At 35.1% G+C, this 20,194-nt stretch overlaps 2 protein-coding genes and 1 long non-coding RNA gene across 7 annotated transcripts in view; 2 read left to right on the top strand and 1 right to left on the bottom strand.

Moving 5' to 3' along the window:
• Positions 1-1,543, top strand: part of ERGIC2 (ERGIC and golgi 2) — a 37,913-nt gene extending 36,370 nt beyond the window's left edge. Inside the window, exons 13-14 of one of the 2 annotated variants that reach the window (XM_036296702.1) lie at positions 813-895; positions 1,060-1,543. In XM_036296702.1, the coding sequence (XP_036152595.1) occupies positions 813-895; positions 1,060-1,122 (146 nt within the window). In that variant the 3' untranslated portion in view covers positions 1,123-1,543. The remainder of the gene's footprint in view (positions 1-812; positions 896-1,059) is intronic. The other variant, XM_036296703.1, reaches the window with a different exon arrangement.
• A 1,866-nt stretch (positions 1,544-3,409) lies between these two features.
• Positions 3,410-20,194, bottom strand: part of FAR2 (fatty acyl-CoA reductase 2) — a 142,218-nt gene continuing 125,433 nt past the window's right edge. For 2 of the 3 annotated variants that reach the window (XM_036296700.1, XM_036296698.1), the window contains 7 exons: positions 19,902-19,946; positions 17,976-18,094; positions 16,524-16,591; positions 14,059-14,230; positions 10,529-10,658; positions 7,584-7,711; positions 3,410-6,742 (listed from right to left, as the gene is read on the bottom strand). In XM_036296700.1, the coding sequence (XP_036152593.1) occupies positions 6,580-6,742; positions 7,584-7,711; positions 10,529-10,658; positions 14,059-14,230; positions 16,524-16,591; positions 17,976-18,094; positions 19,902-19,946 (825 nt within the window). In that variant the 3' untranslated portion in view covers positions 3,410-6,579. The remainder of the gene's footprint in view (positions 6,743-7,583; positions 7,712-10,528; positions 10,659-14,058; positions 14,231-16,523; positions 16,592-17,975; positions 18,095-19,901; positions 19,947-20,194) is intronic. The other variant, XM_036296701.1, reaches the window with a different exon arrangement.
• Positions 14,228-19,723, top strand: LOC118649540. 2 transcript variants are annotated; one of them, XR_004965686.1, is made up of 3 exons: positions 14,228-17,390; positions 19,068-19,109; positions 19,542-19,723. It is a non-coding gene; the product is annotated as an uncharacterized LOC118649540 (long non-coding RNA). The 2 variants fall into 2 exon arrangements; XR_004965685.1 differs by having other exon boundaries at positions 17,954-19,723.

Below are 20,194 nucleotides of genomic sequence, written 5' to 3' on the forward strand. Positions count from 1 at the left end.
AGATTACTTAGTGAGCTAGACAGATCCTGGAAGTGAATCCAGGTTCTCCCATTTACATAGTGATAGCCTTGTATAAATCGCCTACCTTTTCTGAAATTGTTCTCATCTATAAAAAAGGGAATAATGGTTCCTAACTTGCAAGTGTGTTGTAGAATTAGATGAGAAAATGCCTAGAAATATTAGACACGTGAATGTAAATTTTCTATTTGTTTTAAAGTATTTTTAATTGTATGATATGTAAAATAATATCTAATGGTACTTGGAGCTATGTGATAGTTCAGTCAGTGTTTTTATGATTTTGACCTTTTTGCCCTGATATTAATGGGATTCTCTCAAAGATAATTACTTGCAGAATTGTAAGAGTTAACTAAGTACAATTAATAGAGAAAGGAAATAGTTCGTTCTTTATCCCCAACCCATATTGAGTATTACATGGATTGAGTAGTTTATATACTTTGAATTATATTTTTTAGATAAATGACTAGCTTTTCTTATAAAAGTCTTTGTCATTGTTTCATTTAAATGCATTTAAATTTGTGGTGCTGGTATTTATTTTTTAAAATTATGTGGGTGGAAGATGTATTAAGCACTCTTGAAAAGATTACTTTGTCAAGTTCAGGAATCATTGGATCTTGTGATTTTGAAAATAAATTCATTTGTTTTAAAATTTAACTGTCATTTCTTTTAACTGTGGGAGTAAAGCTGACTGCTTTCTTTCCTTCCTTAATCTATACCATTATAGTTCAGTTTTATATTATTTAGGAAATAATTACATTATAGCATAATTTAATTAAAACATTTTTTTATTATAGGCATGTTACATGGAATTGGAAAATTTATAGTTGAAATAATTTGCTGTCGTTTCAGACTCGGATCCTATAAACCCGTCAATTCTGTAAGTGGTATAGTATAAATGGTACTGATCTCTAACTCGTAGTACTATTGTTAAATCTAAACAGTATCTTTTGGTGCCCAGAAAAAAATTGTCCCCAATAAAGCCTTGTGTTTAGAGGAACTAGTGTAATGAGTAAAACTGATGCTCTGGTCTTTTTTCCCTAGGTTTCCTTTGCGGATGGCCACACAGACAACCACTTACCTCTTTTAGAAAATAGTACACATTAGCACCTCCTAGGTGAAGGAGAAAAACTTTTTGCCTGAGACATCAAACCTTTTTTAATAATAAAATATTGTGCAATATATTCAAAAGAACAAAAAAACATGAATGAAAAGCAGGAATCATACCTAGAAAAAAAAGAAAAAACCCAAACTGAAATCCTATATATGTTGTGTCTGTTACAAATGTCTTAGAAGAAATTATGCAGCTAATCAGTGAATAAGTCCAACTGGAATAGTGCTTCGAAGATGACCCCTTCTGATATTTTCACAGCAAATGGGCAGTGTCGAAATCGGACCTTGAAGAGGCTGAAGGAAAGAGGTCAAACCACATCTAAAGAAAAAGGCATTAATAGTGCTAATGTCTGCGTCCTTTTGTTTTTAAAATATGTCAGAATAAAATATGGAAAACTAGTCTAAACTTTAAAAAGTTGTGATCAGGTCACCTTGTTAATAAAGGTAAACAGGGATGGGTTCACATGCCATAGCCATATTAATGTTAAGCCATAATGACAAGACCATTTATCCCATAGTTTGGTCTTTTGAAGGTAACTGCTTTTCTTTAACCTCTGGCTATTGACTTTTTTAACTATTGAAGGCAGGTGAATTCAAAGACTAAGGTGAATTCTTACAGGGGCAGATACATAGGTGCTATAATATGTAACAGGAATCATTCACAAATTGGATGGTGGGCACTTATACAGGGAAAAGAAAGCACATGTTTTTAAAAGATGCTAAATTTTCTAATCTGATCATATTGTTGGTATACTGTGGGAGCAGGGGGTGAGTAATAAAAAGATACACTACTGATAATGAAAATTATCAGTTTGTAAAATATTAAGAAAAGTAGAATATTTTATACATGCTGTGGTGAGTAGGCGACAGGGTAACTTTAAATAAAATAAAAGTGTGAGGCAGCTATTTAAGCAAAACAAGATGTCATATCTGAGAGGTTATCATTAAATGATTTCCGTTAAACTATCAAACTGGATGAAAGAGGTATTTGCATTCAGAATGTTCTGAATGTGGTTGATTCTGTATTAGATTGTGGTGTTCTGTCTTTCTTACTATTTAAGACTTGATTTAAAATTTTCAGACTATAAAAAGATTAAAAATGAGAGGGAGATATCATTCAGGTGCCATTAAAACCTTATTTGGAATATGTGTGCCAACATCAGTTTCCTTGGTAATACTTAATGTTAGTAGAAGAATCTTCACCCAGTCCCCGTGGTGTAAATCACTTAGGGAAATAGGGAAACAAAAATTCCGGGAAGGACCAAGGCCAAGGCTAAAAAGCTAGATTTAAAAATCATGGTTTTTAGAGGACAGGCTGTCACAAGTTGTAGTTTTTCAAACGGATTTTTTTAAAAAGTAAAATGGTTTCTTGAAAACAGTTTGGACAGTAATGTAATGGAGAGGAGAAATACTGAAAAAACTTTGCAGTAAAGCTTAATGTTGAATGGTATTTTGCAGAAAATAACAAGCATCAATGTTTAAAATGCATTTTATCATTAAAAGCCACAAAGTTAACTGATTAATACAGGTGACATAACAGGCTTTGAAACTTATTTGAATCCAGAAAATTCCAAATAATGAATATGTTTTTTTATTTCTTCAGATATTTCCAATGAAAGACTAGAAACTAATAGAGCATCTCTCAAAATGAATTTTAACTGGAGAGAATTAGAATTTTAGCTATTTTTATTAGACTGTTGGTTCTATGAGTCTGCTTGTCAGAGAATTCCATCAAATTCCAGGGGTTTTGTTTTTTAATGGGAGGAAAGACAATAACCATTTAGAATTATTTTCTTTCTTATAGGATTATAGCAGTTAACTATCTCTTAAAATTTTTAAATCTTCATTGTTGAAAGTATTACACATGTTCCCTTTTCTCCCCCAATAACCCCTTCTAGCCTGCCCCCCTGCCCTAGGCCTTCACCACCCTATTGTCTGTGACCATGGGTTATACATCTATATATGCATATAAGTTTTTGGATGATTACTTCCCACCCATCCACCTTCCCCTGCCTTCCCTCTGAGGTTCTGCAGTCTGTTCTATGCTTCTATGTACCTGGATCTATTTGTTCATCAGTTTATTTTGTTCATTAGATTCCACATAGTTGTGATATTTGTATTTCTCTGACTGGCTTATTTTGCTTAGTATAATACTTTCCAGGTCCCTCCATGCCATCTCAAAGGGTAAGTGATCTTCCTTTTTACTGCTGCATAGTATTTCATGTTATAAATGTACCACAGCTTTTTTATCCTCTCATCTACTGATGGGCACTTGGGCTGTTTCTTGATCTTAGCTATTGTAAATTGTGCTGCTATGAACATAGGGGCGCATATATACTTTAAGAAGAATTTTAAAAATTATTTAGGTACTTATATGATTTTTAATTGTTTTCATGTTTTTCAAATACCATATTGAAATGTTAATGGAATTATTTTTTCCCATTAAAACTATAAAAGGAATTTCTTCAAAGCAAAATCTTGCTTTGCTATTGATTTTCATTTTAAAAATTAAGAAAGATTTCCAGCTGAAATTCCTTGAATAGCAAGATCAGATTTTTTGGCAATCAAAACATAAGATTCTTGTCAGTCCTTTGGATGATGGATGATGAAATATACGTGTATATTAAGATTTGTTAGGTGTTCTGATTTCACCAAGTGTTGCTTTGAACACTATATGTAGTGACCTATTTGGCTTATGCCTGGGGATGCCTTCAGTAGGATACCTACCTAACTTTATTAACTCAATCCTTTTTATTAGGCTGTTCATAATATCTACACATATATTTCAGCCTAAATATTTTGAATTTGAGACCTTGAATTATATGAAATGTTTTTTTTTAATTATTTGCATACCTTGGCCTATAAGAAGAGATGAAATATTTAGGTGAATAATTCTCTGCTACAGTATTTGTACACTTCAGACTACCTCTTGGAAAAGCTTAACTCAGAATTACAAAATTCTATTTTCAACTCAGATAATTTAATATGCTTTTCTCATGCATTTTATGATACAAAGCACTGAATTTTTTAAAAATTTATGAATGCAAACAAAATTTACAATCTTTAATACAAACTTAATTCATAAAGGACTAAGATGTCTTAATTTTTTAATGGCGTAAGAGGAGGGCTAAATTACATACATTCTGTTTTCATGTCTGAGGTTAGTAATTCAAGTACTAACTTATATATGTAAAGTAATCTAGCACTGAGCATTTTTCCATACTTCTGTGCGGACATATGGAGCAACCATTACATTTTAGTATAGGTAGTTGCTTATGTTTCCAGAACATTAGATTTGCAGTTTTAGAAAAATAGCCATGTGGAAATTTGCATGTAACTCCTGTGAACTTTGCAGATTATTGATGTTTTTGGAAATTTTAGGCTGACCTACATTAACTATTAAGTTTATTGTGAGAGAACACATTATTTGGGTGTTAGTCCCTTGGGTCAGTCTGTTTACCTTGAGATTCTAAATCAGTTATTTTAAAGTAATAAGTGGAGATAATGATGTTAGGTTAGTATAAAATTGTGAGAAATGTTTTTTTCTGAGTTCTGTGTCCATCTGTCCTAACTTTCTCTAATATTAATTGCCTTACGTGGTGACTGTCTTCAACTCAGTAGTATTTATTACTGTATCGGGTATTTAGTGAGTGCAGAATATAGGGGTTACCAAAACTTTCAATTATAAATACCTTTTCTTTCTACTTACCATCCCCTTCCCCCCCAAAATAGGAGGGTTTTTTCCCCCCTCATTGCACTGTATATCTTAGGCACTCAAATAATTGTTAGTCTTGATTTAAAATCACTTCTTTCATACAGATACCTATCTGCTTTCACTGCTTACAAGAGAACTATGTCATGTCTCTAATACGACAGGTAGAAAACACTGCAGCATATAAATGCTACCCTATTAATGGTCAGCAAAAGTGGAGCATTATGTTCTTATATGTTAATTTGTATTGAACTGGTAGGTTCTTGGGATGATTACATTTTTTATCAGGGAGGGTTAAAGACACAATACTGAAAAAGAAAAACAATCTTAATTCAAATTTCCATGTAATCAAAAGTCAAAATGACTACTTGATCAGTGGAATTTATTGAGTTGGTAAAACAATCAAAAGATAGTAAATTCTTAGAACTATTATGTTTTATCCAGTCTCATTGAATTATATATATTTCATTTTTACTGTATCTGTAGTTATCAGTGTAACTCAAAAATATTGTATAGACATCTTAAGCTAAAGATCACCAGCTGTTTTTTTCAGAGCTGGGTTGTGTGCCCTGGAAAGTAATTCCCAGAACTTAGATGAGATTGGGGTGGATATTGTCCAGAAGAGTTACCCCAAAATGCCTTTTATGGGTTCAGAAAAATCTCAAGTAATCCTAGAAGCTGCCCTCAGTTACTTCAATGTGCCATTTTGAGTACCAATTATTCCAGCTAGTGAGCATAAACATGTTAACATTCTGTGTTCATGTAATTGTCTAGTAATTGTGATTATTTTTAATTGGGCCCCAATTATTAAACTTGAATAATAACCCATGTTTTTAGCATGAGATAACTGCAATCAGTATGCACTGATCTCTCAAGATGAAAGTTAGGGTAATAGTTATATAGAAATTTAGGAATAAATAGTTTTTAGTAATTCATTTTTATTATACATAAAATATTTTTAAACAAAACACCTATTCTCTAAATGTAGTCACTTAATGAAGTCTGTCCTTTTCTGCTGTACATTGTACAATTAGCAATGTGCGATTGGAATGATCGAGACACTAGACACACTAATGATCTGGTGCTCACTAGAGTAATCTTCCCCACTTTATAGAAAAAGACTGAGACTAGCATTTAAATTTGTGTTTAAAGTTTTGTTTTTCCTCAATGCCAAGATCAAGAGACTGGGTTTTTATATGATTCCAGCCTAGGAGCTTCCTCTCCATTTCATCACTCTTATTGAGGCCTGAGTAAAATAAGCTTAAGTAGAAGGTTACAGCATCTGTGAGGATGTTGAAACCATTCTTCCACTTAGATTGCTTTTAAACCTTTATACTGGGTACCCCAGACTGGTCTCAAGGCTAGAACTGCCTTTCTTGAGCATATTTCCACTTCTGGGTGTTCTGTGTTTAATGAGTTGCAGTTAGTCCTCTCAATGAGAAGAACGCTAAATATGGAAAGAGGGTTGTACTTTGGTGTTTTATATTCAAGGACATAGAGTGTTAGGAAGCAATCTGGAAATTATTTTTTCCTAAAATATGTTTGGCTATGACTTTCATTCTCTCACATTAAAAGAAAAAAAAAGATATAGAAATAGGAAATAGGGGTAAATACATGACAGGACATTTGACAGGTGATGAGGTTGGGCATAGTCTGCCACTTCGTAGTCTTGAGGACCACAGTTTGCTGTTACAGATGTATCTGAGAGGTACCAGATAAATGAAGACTGCCAACTGTTCTTAGACCTTGAGCGTGCTGGGCGCCCTAAAGTAGGAGAGAAACTTATAACAGAAGCTCACGATGAAGAACCAGACGTTCCGAGCCATCTGAGATCTTGCCATAAGAAGGCGCCAGGCGATGAGGAAGAGGGCAGTATTAAAGAGGTAGTGAATATTTCGGAGCCTGGGGAATGGACATATATAGTCAAAGTTAAAACAGTGCCAAATACCCAACTATTATCTGAAACATAAATGTGTTTCTTTCTGGCTATCACAAGCAAATAATTAAATGCTTACAGGTATGACCTGATAAGCCTTTGAGTTTCATCTTTCATTTCCACAACATTGTCAATTATCAGATTTCCATAACATTGCCTTGACTAGTTTCTATTTATCATATTTCTCTCTACTGTAACCTATCTTACAGACATGGCTAACAGTCTTTCTTAAAGGTACTTTGATCATATTACCATATCACAAATTTTTACTGGTTCCTGTTCACTAGAGGGTAAATCCTAATGTTCTCAACCTACTGTTCAAGGTTCCACTCTGTTTTCAGCTTACTTTTTCATCCTTACTATCTCTATTAACCCTTTGCTTCTGCCAGAATTATACCAGACTGTTGTGAGTCTTTGTCCTTGAAGGGATTAATGACAAATTTAAGGCAGCTGAAGGACTTGAAGTGTGGTTAGGCCCATTTTACATAGTCTGATCAGTCTCCTGCCTACTGGGTATTCTTTCTCTATATCACATGGTAGGGTGTGGTAGAAGAATCAAAGACACGGGTTCATGTGTGACTATGAACAAATTACCATTGTTATTGATAAAAATGGGATAACAGAAAGAATGCCTCATAGGGGTGTGGTGAAGGTAAATGAAACAGTGTATCACAGGGCATAGTATAAAGGGAAGGACCTATTATTTAGTAAAAGCTGAAAAAATGTTAATTCCTCCTTTCCTTGGCTCAGATTTCATGTCTGGTGTAAAATCAGATACACAAATATTAACTGACCGACTATGCTTACCTTTTTAAGTGTTGCTTTGCTTCTGGGACCCCAGCCATATCCTCTTTCAATAAGTACTTCTTGACTCCTAAAACGTAATTTTCAATGTATTCCAACCAGTTCAACTGGCGTACATCAAAGTTGAATACCTGAAAGGCAAAAAGATAAAAGGATTGCCAGAATTGCACGGCTGGACAATCACTTCGTTCACTTAATTTTCTTTTACATAAATGAGCAACAGTCAGTTTAGAAGACTTAGCTGGATCCCTCCAAATAAGATTATTTGAGCAGCTATTTCGAAGGCCCTGATAATATAGATTACCATTTCCTTGCAATATTTAAACATGGATCAAGCACAAACACTTTATCTTCAGGAAATCTTGTGAGGGAAATTTAAGGAACTGTTATTAGTCTGGTAAAAGCTAATTTCATTTCATGTAAAGATGGATTAATTTTTAAAAGTGATGGAATAATATGTTAGGGACCAAAACAAATTATGCATCATTTTCTTTCCATTTCTCTTAAATGTTGATGGTGTCTCTTGGTCTACCTACTTTTCCTACAATATCAGCACTTACTTATGCAGATTAAAGCAAACTTTGGAAAGCAAAGCCTTAAGGAGTAGCTTAGCAGAATTTATATTTTGTATTTGCTTTAGAGATATCCATTATGTCTCAGTGTGCCATTAAATGAAGCCATTCAAAACAGTTCTTTTAGTGTTAAGTGGTAAGGAAAGCTTTGCTTCTCTTGAAACACTAGTACGTTTTCTCCTGGACAAAGAATGCCATGAAACTATTTTCCCTTTTCCTTTTCCACCAAAAAGCTCACCAAAAAAATTCACTGCTTCAACGGGAATGACTTAGGTAGGATCTTGTATACTATAGGTGGACATTATATTTTTTCAATTTTATCCTTGACTTCGTATTCTATTTCAATTTATTTCTATTTTGTTTACATATGTGTTTATTGTAAGATATATCAAATCTTTGAGATGATTTTGAGTATTATCAAAGAGAACAGATGAGATTAACAAGTTACAAAGAGTTTCATAGATTTGTCCAAAGCTGAGTTGCTTTCCAAAAGTAATTCTGTATCATTTTGTTTGGATATGTTTGTTTTCCACAGTATCACTATTACGTACTCATGGATATAAACAGCGGCCTTTTCTTTTATTCTATTTCACTTTTCTAAGGGAGATTTCAGTGAAGCCCTGGTTAGGAAACCTGATTCTGTGGGGCAAATCAAACTGGAAGCCGAGCCATCCCAGAGTTTGGCAATTAAATCCAAGTATTCAGGACTGTTATCTTTGCTAAGGCATTTTGAAATTGTATGTTAAATCCACTACAGATTTGATTTTTTTCATGACATTTTTAGTGATTTTAGCTTAAAATAGTAAAATGTCAAAAATGAAACTCTAAGCTCATTTACCTTTTGCATTATTTAGATGGTTAAATTCTGTGGAGAAATGCAATAAAGATAAGCCTACATAAAATTTGAAGCTATTTTTTAAAATACTGTACAATAGCTTGAGGTTTTATTTTAAATAAGCTGGTTTGATCAATCAACCATGCATTTCAAACAGGTGTTTAGAAGAATTTTGTACAAGGTATGTAAACATTTCTGAAAGTAGGTCTACTTCATGTTAATTATAGAGGTACTCAGTGATGATTTCAATTAAAATATCCTTCTAGATCTCATCTGGTTTATCAGCCTAACATTTATAGCGTTAGATTGTGCAAGTAACCGTTTGGTTCCGTGGCATAAATTCTAGGATTGGATTTGAATCGTGCTCTATGAGGCTGGTATGTTAGGAGTAAAATCCTTAACCTCAAAGCTAGGCTAGCTACCCACTTAGTGTTTACTTCTCAATATGACTTGGTTTCTTGTACATGCTGTCAAGAATGAGTTAAATCAAGAAATGCTTTTTTCTTTAAAAAGAAATTTCAGTGGAAAAGTGTCAATCAAGAGAGTGAAAATTTTAAAGTTAAATTGCAAACTAATAACATGATCAGGGAACTCTTGACTCCTTAAGAAGGAAAGCTAGGAGCATGTACAAAGCACAAAATATTTCTATATTTGTGAATTTCAGAATATGCAAAGATTTCAGGGCTTATTGTTTGTTACCAAAGCTAATATAAAGAAATAAATGGCGCTGATGCTAAGCAATTAAAGTGAAGGCATGTTTTGAGAAATAAAAGTCTGAGTTGAAGAAATCATTATAGGGAGGAAGATTGACAATGCTGGGGAGAGGGCAGTACTGATGGAGGGAGGTCTTTTATGGGATAGGATAAATAGGAGTTGAGTTTAGCTTTAAAAAGATAAACTATTTTAGAGATGCCAAATGATTTTGATTTGATAAGAACAGTGGAGGAGAGAGTGTACAAGCAGAAAATTAGAAATTTTTATCGAAATGATATGCTATGGCTATTAGGGGAAAGATAGAGGTACCCAGGATTTGTTGAGAATGCAACAACTGGGAGAGTGAACAAAGAATTAAAGATAACTATATGAAGACCCCAGAACAATAGTGAGGATCTAACAGAAGACCAAGACCCTTGATTTCTTACCTACATTGAGCTTGTTTCCTGCAACTGTGTTGATAGCATTGACTGATTTTCTTAGAGAAAAAAAATTCTGTGTATTATAGCCCAGCTGGTGTGGCTCAGTGGTTGAGCATTGATCTATGAACCACAAGGTCACCATTCAATTCCCAGTCAGGGCACATGCCTGGGTTTGGGGCTTGACCCCCAATAGGGGGCATACAGGAGGCAGCCAATCAATGATTCTTTCTCATCATTGATGTTTTATTTTTCCCTCTTACCTCCTCTCTGAAATCAATAAAAATATGTATATTTTTAAATTCTGTGTATATAACTAGAACTTTATTCATCAGCTTTTCAGGTCAAATACTTCCAAATTCCAAGTGAGTAAGATTTTCCTATTGGCTAAGTCAGTGCTGTACTTACTCTCTGGTCTTCAGGACTCAGCTTGGACATCAGCATTTCTGTGTTGCTTGTGCTCCATTCCCAGCTCCGGTTGACGAAATACTCCAGCATGGAAACAGTTCTTAAAAGCCGATTCATGAGCTTTGTCATCCTGAGTTAAAGATCAGATAGGAGCCACTATCATCAGCATAGCAGAGATGGCTGCTTCCCTGTTACTCTAGGAATTGTCTTTGAGAAAGAAAAACTGTCCCTCCACCAATTTTCATCTCCACGAATTCTCATAGCATCCCAGGTAGGTAGGTATAAATCTGCACTGTATGAATGCAGTAAAGTGAATTTAAGATAAAGTGGCCACAATAATAGGTGTGGAAGCCAAAATTCCAACCAGCTTTGACCTCAAGAAGCCTCTGCTTCTGTAATCTCGCCATCCTGTGTCCCATTACTTAAAGTGGACCATGGCTTCCAATCCTGTGGTCAGGACTTGGACCAGCTCGGCTTTGTGAACTTGCCAACTTAACAACTTACAAAAACTTCCATATACAGTCTAATTGCTCTTCACAGTATTACTCTGAAGTAGTCGAGATCTGTATTATCTTCATTTTACAGAAGGATTATTAATAGGTTTGTGGTTACATGGCTAATGCTTAAACCTAGGACTTACGGGTACAAGTCACCTTTGGCCTATAGAACAATTGATTTTCACCTTAATCAGGCAGATCGTGATAGTAGTAACTCAGCAATGATTATGCTGTTTTGGGAATTTGGTTTTATTTATGGTCAATCTTAATGCCCACATACTTAATGACTCCTGAGGGACTCTCATTGTATCATGGGAAATTCTTTGGCAGGAGATAAAATAATGCATCAGAACAGGGTTCTATTTAGCTGTTATTATCTAACATCTTTGCTGCAGACTAAATATTTGTGTTCCCCTGAAATTCATCTTGAAACTTACATCCCCATAGTGTGATGGTCTTTAAAGGAGAAGACTGGGAGTTGATTAGTGCCCTTATAAAAGATCATTCGCAGCATTGGAGGGCACAGAAAGATGACTGTCTAGGAACCAGGTTGCAGGTACTCAACATACCTAGTCTACCAGCTTCTGGATTTTAGATATCCCAGTCTCCAGAACTGTGGGAAATAATCTATGTTGTTTATAAGCCCTCTATTCTGTTGTAGCAGCCCAAATGAAATAAGACATTCTTCATGCATTCTATAACTCTGATGTAACTGATGTAATTTCAATAGATTTGTTTTAATTCTTAATCATCGTGCAATGATATTATATGTACAGGACTTTATCAGCACAGTAGTATTTTTTTTTATAAAGAAAAAATACAGTTCTTATTCTCATAAAATACATAAAATGCAAAAGCCAAAACGTGATTCATTTTATCACATAAAAATTTAGAACTTCTTTTAGTAATAATAGTGTTACTGTATTCTACACGCTCTTATTCAAAACCATATAAAATAGCTATTACTATCTTTTTTTTTTTTTTTTTTTTTTTTAACAGGTGAGAAAGTTAGGCTTCAGGCAGGTTAAGTAATTTAGGGCTCATGTGGCTAAACTGGTGAAGTCAGAAGTCAGACTCCAAACTTACATGTAGCTCCCCTTGTATTATAAAAATTTCATTTTCAAAGCTATAAGGAACAGACTTAGAGGAAATAAGTCAAATATAGTTGTGTACACATACACACGAGTTTCCAGAAATTATTAAGGCCAACCCAATAGAAAAATAGATGAGAAATAGCAACTCAGAGTAGAGAAAATTTGAATGTCTAATAATGTCTAATGAACAACTGATGGAGGAGAAAACTTGAATGTCTAATGAACAAAACTTGAATATTTTATGAACACAAGGGAGTGCTAACGACTTGGGGCTCAAATAAAAGTAACAAAGAGATGCCATTTGTTGTTTTTATTTTGACAATTGCAAATGGACAGAACCTTTGTCCATTGAGGGCAACCAAATATACTTCAATCCAGCAAAACCACCCCTCAGCATCTTCGCCAAACCAGTGGCACATTCTATAAAAAAATTCATGTGCACTGGTATTTGTTTACCTCAAAGCAAACCTATATGTATTTCCATATGTGGTTGTAAATGCATAGATCAAATACACGAGGCGAGGGAAGGTTCTAGAAGGACTCTAGCATTTTCTGCCATAAAGATTATTATTAAAATGTCTATCAAAAACAAACCTACCAATTTTCCACAAATATTACAATTTAATTAATCAAGAACAAAATTCATAAAGATTTGTATTGGGTCCCTTCTTTGTCTTTTCTACTTACTAAAATTTGCTCTTTATATAGGTCTTCCATCCTTGATATATTTTATAAAGTCTTTAGCATTTCTGCTTACAATGTTGTTTTCTTTTCTCATTTTATGTAATAAGCCCCATACAAATATTTTCCTCATAGCCACAGTGTCCCCTTTTCACTTTGTTCAAGGAGAAATTGACAGTTACTGAGTGATGAGCTCTTAATAAGGCCTCTGCAAAATTTAAATAAACTCTACAGTGCCTATGTTTTAGTCACTTGCTCCGCTAATAAGGATGGAAATGAAACATGCTGAGAAAAACTTCCTCCTTTATAAAGAAGCTAGCACCAAAGGCAAGACTATTCATATTTCTGATTCTTGGTTGCAGAAGTTGCCTTTGGTAATGACATGATGGCTCCTCAGACACATGTAATATTCAAGTGAGACAGAGATAAAACAGTATGTCCTGTGTCAAACAGCAACATGGTGACAGCATCTAAGCTCTGCATACTGTTTACCCTGTTCCCTCTAAGCAGTGATTCTCAACCTTCCTAATGCTGCGACCCTTTAATACAGTTCCTCATGTTGTGGTGACCCCCAATTTCATTGTTACAAATTGAACATAATTAAAGCATAGTGATTAATCACAAAAACAGTATGTAATTATATATGTTTTCCGATGGTCTTAGGCGAACCCTGTGAAAGGGTCATTCAACCCCTAAAGGGGTTGCTACCTACAGGTTGAGAACTGCTGCTAAAGTCTTTACTCACCTCCAGGTGGCAGTAAATCTAGCCCAGAGTCCTCCAGATCTTTCCTCCATCACTTCCTTTGAGACTATTTGCAATTTTCCCCTTAACTTCTGTTTCCTCATTTGTGAAATTGGGATGATGAGCATGTCCTCTTTGGGCATTATGAGAATGAAAATGCATCTTCCCATGTGTGTGTAATTGAGGCTGGTATCATTATTGTACATTTGAAGATTACCTAACAATTTAGAAAACCCCAGACACAAGGGTCTCAGATGTTTTTCTTTTTTAGTGGATGAGTACTTGCTAAATTCATCAAGCAAGTTCCTTAACATTTAACTTCCTTTATTATCATGGAGGATTTTAAAGGTATGGGGCTTGTCACTACTGTTGCTTTGGTTATCCCAAAAGTTGTACGTCTGTGTGTGTGAGATTCAGTTTTCACCTCTGATCCCCAGCTGAAGGGAGGACTAAGGATTGTGGGGCCCTAATCTTCCATGTAGCCACACTCTCAAAGCTGTTGACCCAGCTTCTCACCTGGGCTTCCTTCCTGTGAGTCGTAGATAGAAGTCGTAGATGATGGCAGGGGCCCAGTGGCTGACGGCATTCCAGTACTGGGTTGTGATGGTGTTGGTTGTAAGATCAGCATATGGCCTCCTAAAAGCTCTCTCAAATGGAATTTTTTCAAAGGTTGCCAAGACTTGGAATCCTGGGTGAGGTTGGGGGGAGCAGGGGATGAAATAAGGAGTAAGTCTGGAGCACATAAACCCATTGTGGTGGATGGCATTTGCAATCGGTCAAAACAGTAAAGAAGAAGTATTTGCTTTGTAGAGTCAAGACTCAATTTCTGAGAACATTACTAAGATTTTTATCCTGGCAAGTAATCACCTGCAAATTTTAAGCAGTGAATAGATTAAGAATTGGGTCATTTTTTTGAAATCTTTAGTCTAAAGCAACTTCTACAAGAAATAGTTTTAATCAATATAGTGAATGTTATTCAGAAAAACTTAAATCCATCATTCAATTTCAGGGTTATTTAGCCTGTTCTAAAAGTCCCAAGACAGAGTCTAAGGGCCCTATTTCCTTGTTTGGATCACTACTTTAGGAACCAACAGGAAAGTTTCGTAACATTTTACTTAAACCTTATAAAGGGCTACTTAAACCTTAAACCTCAGGGCTTCAGGGGAAAGAGAGATGGTAAAGGCAGGACTCCTCTGTGCAGGTTCACTTTAAAGACCACAGTCTTTTACTTCTTTGGGATTTCTACTTCTCTGAGAATACATCAGACTCAATTATCTACTCTTATCTCCAAAGGTTTTTTTCATAATATATTTTTTCTTTACATATTTTTACTTAGGAAAAGCCACGTTAAAATTTTTAATGTACATTTGCAAAGTCAATAATAATTTTCAATATTCATTTGTATTCCGTTTTCATTTTATCTATGTAGAATGTTCAAAGAATATGCATAAATGCATTATTCAATTATGATGAAGACAGCAGTTATTATGGTAATAAGATTATTGCTTTAAAAGATACTTAGAAATCTACATGAAAAAATATATACCTTATACAGAACAGATTCTCAAGAAACATCTGAACCAGAAACCTGGACTGTTTTCCTCCCAGAGGAATTCATATTTTTAAGAATCACTAGTGGAGTGGTTACTACACATTCAAGGGAGGCAAGAGACCTGTCTTCAATCTCAGGCATCAGCTCCCCATACGAATTTGAATAAGTCATTTAGTCTCAGTCCCATATGTAAAATAAAGCAAACCCCCAGATTATTTTTAAGGTCACTTTCAACTATGAGATTCTATAATTCCATAAAAAAGATATTAAGAATTATTGGCATGGAAGAAGACTATTTTGAATCTCAGCAATAGAGTTTACACGTAACATCTTTTTATTCAAGAGCTTAAAATATCTTGTTTGTGGCTAATGCCTCTTTTTATGAATGATATTTTAATTCTGTTATTGTGGTAGAGGAGATATATTTTTTATATTTTTATTTCCATATGTTTTCAGAATTATTTAGATAATCTAAATAACTGGATATATGCTCTAAAGAATTTTACTGCTAGAGAATTTCACTTAATTTTCATTGAAGTGATAACTTTGCAGATAGCAATTAAGTGTTCTGAATTAGAAATCAGATTCTAAAATATTAAGTACATTTGATTTTTTTCTACATCTAGTACTTAAAAATAGCTAGGTGATCTAAAGTTTCAGATTTTGACAAGAAAATCAACTCCTAAATTGACAAAGGAGTTCAAGATTGGTTAGCTAATTTTCTCTTCTATGCCGGATTCATTCATTCAACCAGACACCTTCAAGGTTCCTCTTTTTTAAAGGAAATATTTTTATTGATTTTGAGAGAGAGAGGAAGGGAGAGGGAAAGAGAGAAAAACATTAATGTGAGGGCAAAACATCAATCGGCTACCTTCTGCAACTCGGTCATGCCCCCTTGCCTGGGAATCAAACCAGCAACCTTTTGGTGCACAGGAGTGCACCCAACTAACTGAGCCACACCAGCCAGGGCTCAACTTGACTCTTATGGCTAACTGCATAATTAGTGAAGAGTATCCCTGACTCAATAACAGTTTATATTGTTGGACTTTTCTAAATCTATCGTTTCACATTGTTAGGGATGTAGCAATGCAGTGAACAGTGGCTGCAGCAGGAACAGTGGCCCCCACAGGAGCAGTGTTTGATCACTGACATTGCTTATTGCTGACATCTACTTGGTTTTACTTATTTTTAAAAATCTTTATAACTAACGGACTGCTTATTTCTTATAGTCATGCAGATGTTCCCACTGACCCTTCTTTGGTATATTATACTTACCTCTTACACATACACAGTTGTAATTATTTTAGCTCTTATTTTCGTGTGTGTGTGCTTTTCCCCATTAGATTCTAAGCTTCGTGACACAATTGGTCTAATTTTTCCCCTGTGGCAGACATAGTAGTGATGTAGTTACATTGCTATGGGCACTTACCCATTTTGCCCCAGTAACAGGGATTCAAGTTACCAGAAGTACAGTGGTAGATTAGCGTTGACTTAGGTCTGGAAAATAGAAGAAAATTTAGGTAAATAAAACAAAATGGAGAACTCACCAAAGAAAGATAAGGGAAAATAATATTTTAAAAAGGATGTTTCAATAATTCTCATGAGTAAGGTAACCTAGGCAACCTTCCTTCTTTTGGTTAAGCAAAATGGAGGAAGTGGAGGAAAAGTGTGTGTGTGTGTGTGTGTGTGTGTGTGTGTGTGTGTGTAAGAGATTGAAGAGAAATAGGCTGACATATTTGTGGAGCAAATGGAGGTGTCATGATGAGGAGTTAGAAGAGACTAGGCAGTTAAAAGCAGAGACCCTGAAGTTTAAAATGTATGGATATTGCTAGAGCAGAATTTTTCAGACCAACCAATGGGAAGTTAGCAGGGCACATATTAACTCCTAGACAAAGAAGCTTTGGTGGTAACCCATTTGGGGACCCCTCTCTGCTGCAGGGAGCTTTATTACTTTACTATCTCTAATAAACTTTGCTTTTGTCCATGAACGCATTCTTCGGTTTTGCAAGACAACAAACTTAGACCCAAACAGAAATTTTGGCATCAATGATGATGAGAATGATCATATTTCTAAATTATGGACATGTTTATTGGGCAAGAATACAGGCTAGGTTTTTTCCTAAATCCAACTAAGTCCTGCTGGTTTGGAAAGTCTGACTCAAAAAAGCATTTAATTCTATTTGTCATTTACTAACAGAGCCAAATATGCAAACAACCTTTTTTTTCTTTTCTTTGTTTCAGTAAATAACCCATACATGGTGGTCTGAACTTTAGGCATTTATCAGGAACTGAGCAGGTCAGTGAAACATAAAATATGCTCTCATTTTATCCCCTTTTTTTCCTTTGTCTTTAAAACAGGAAGCTCTATTTTAGGTTACTAACTAAAAAGAAAAGCTTTTTTGTTATCAAGAAGTATATGATTCACCTAATCGGTGTGGTTCAGTGGCTGAGCTTTGACCCATGAACCACGAGGTCACTGGTTCGATTCCAATTCAATTCCCAGTCAGGGCACATGCCGGGCTTGCAGGCTCGATCCCTAGTAGGGGCCGTGCAGGAGGCGGCTGATCAATGTTTCTCTCTCATCCATGTTTCTATCCCTCTCCCTTCCGCTCTCTCTACAAAGTCAATAAAAACATATTTTTAAAAAAGAATTATATGGTTTAATAATTTAAAGGGTGTTACTTTATGATCAATGAAGTATTAAGTAGTACTTACAAAACAACTCAATGCATATATTTGGAACTATGTAAAATATTGAAACATATACCCTGTCACATTTGGGATCTTCTACAGTACAATGCATATATTTTGAAAATAGGCCTAATATATTCACCCTCCTTATCATTAAATATTTGAAAGAAAACCAACTTAGCATCCTCACCTGTGAACTGCTGTGTACCATCCCACAGCCAAGGTGAGATTGACGACTGTATCAACGGGAATCACATCTGCCACAGCCATTGGAGTAGCTCTCAGGGCCCGGAGAAACCCTTTCCCTGTCTGCACAGGAAGAAGGACATAAAATATTAAGCCAGGTCTCAAGTAACAGCTGGAGAGAATACTGATGCTGTTAGTAATGACAGCTACCATTGACCCACTGCTTACGAGACTACTATACCAAGGCTGATGTCACAGCCTGTCCAGCCTTTCAGCCACATTCATCTCAAATGCCAACACTTCTATGAACCACTAGTGAGTGGTCCTGGGTTCCTCTAGGGAGTGAAAGTCCTCAAATTTGGGAGAGGTAATATATTTAGTTAATTAACAAACACCAAGAATAGTTTTTCACATCTTAAAAATTAATTCATAAGCATTAAGTTTTCCCCAATTTCCCATTTATACTGTATTAGTTTACCATTTCCTAATGATGCTTTCTGCTAGTGCTTACTAATTTACAAGCAAGAGCAGACACTAAAAGTTAAAGAAATATTTATTTTTAAAAATTAATAAAAATCTACCTTTTAACAACTTTGTTATTACTTGGGAAACTTTTCCTTTGGTATCAGTTCACCTCACAGATCACTGATGTTATATAGATGTAAGAATTGGGAATTATTCATGTTAATAAGTCAGTTAATAACTAAAAAGTTGTGTTTATTTTATGAATTAAATATTTATACCTTGCATATTTCCAACATCCTTTTTCACTGGTGTTAGCACTTTCTTATGTTCCTAATTTGTTGTAACTGATTCCCCTTCCTTTGGACATAAGAAATCAGTTTGGAAAATTTTAGATAACTGAGTAAATGTGCAGTTTTGTAAACAATGTAATAAGACACACTCTAGGGTCATGTGAAAATAATTAATTATATTCTAAGTTACCAATGTCCACCCATAACTAAACCTTAAAGAAGAGGAAGGCAGGTAGAGAACAAAAAGAGAGGAGCTGCTAGAGCAAAAAAGAAATCAGAAGGGTCATTCTCACTGTCTTTGACAAGTGGTCATAATTCACTGTCTTATATTTGAATTTTAGTTCCTGTTGGACCTCGCTCTGAGAACACAGGCAGTGTCTGAGGTATGAGGTTTGTAAACTCAGAGAATTGAATTGCGGTTCATTGTCCTAAAGAGTGGAGTTGTGGTTCTGGTCCTAAAATGCTTCAATATGAACTGTGACCACCCCCCACCCCCACCCCCCGCCCACCAGCTCAGGCTGAACCAGTCTTCACGGCAGGGGACACGTACACAGGGCTGTTGGCCCAGAGGAACCAGTAACGTTTCTCCTGGTCTGTGAGAGGTGTGCTGAAAAGTGTTTCCTCTATCCGTCCATTTTTAATTTGAAATCTTTGCCCGAGTTGGTGATTCTCTTTCTTGTATCTATTAAGAACTGGTTACTGATATATTTTATGCATTTATATAATTTATATCCACACACAGAGAAACTCTTGTATGTGTTTTATAATCAAGAATTTAATAATCTTTGTGAATATGGTTTTTATTGCATCCCCAGTTCGCTGCATTCAAGCTATTAATGGTCAGCGCAAAGGAGGAAACACCCCCATCTTGTGGTAATGAGAGAGAACTACAGGCATGGTCCTCAATGCTCAAAGGCTTTCCAAAAAGAAAACTCCTAAATGGTCGTTGATATTACAGTACATCTGTTTTTCTGATAATAAAATTTACAAGTAAAAATAATTTTATTCTGCCTCTATTTTCCAATAACCATAACTGAGATAAGGTACTTCAATTGTAGTTAGTAAAGTAACATTTATGGTTTTGGATCAATGAAGTTAAGCCAACACTAAGCATGTTGTTAGTTACTATCTCTCCACCACATTTCAAGGAGTTATTTCCACGTTAGTATACATACCGCAATAATGAGCCCACTAGGTCCATTTACGTTATCAACCCAACCCTAAAATAAAGAAGAAGATCTCTATTGATTACACATGTCAGAAAAGTGTAATACCTTTGGAACATTTGCAATCTAATCTTGATACATTTCAAACAGGAGCACTGAGACTCCAGCTAATATAATTGTCTAATCCAGTAGGTCTCACATCACACAGAAAGGTCAATGGCAAAGCACTGTATATTTCTGCACTTTATTTGTGCAAGAATTAAAATTCTGCCAGGAGGAGCCATGGGTAGTTTCAAGTTGTT

The sequence above is a fragment of the Myotis myotis genome, unplaced genomic scaffold (genome assembly GCF_014108235.1).
Source record: "Myotis myotis isolate mMyoMyo1 unplaced genomic scaffold, mMyoMyo1.p scaffold_m19_p_3, whole genome shotgun sequence".
NCBI lineage: Eukaryota > Metazoa > Chordata > Mammalia > Chiroptera > Vespertilionidae > Myotis > Myotis myotis.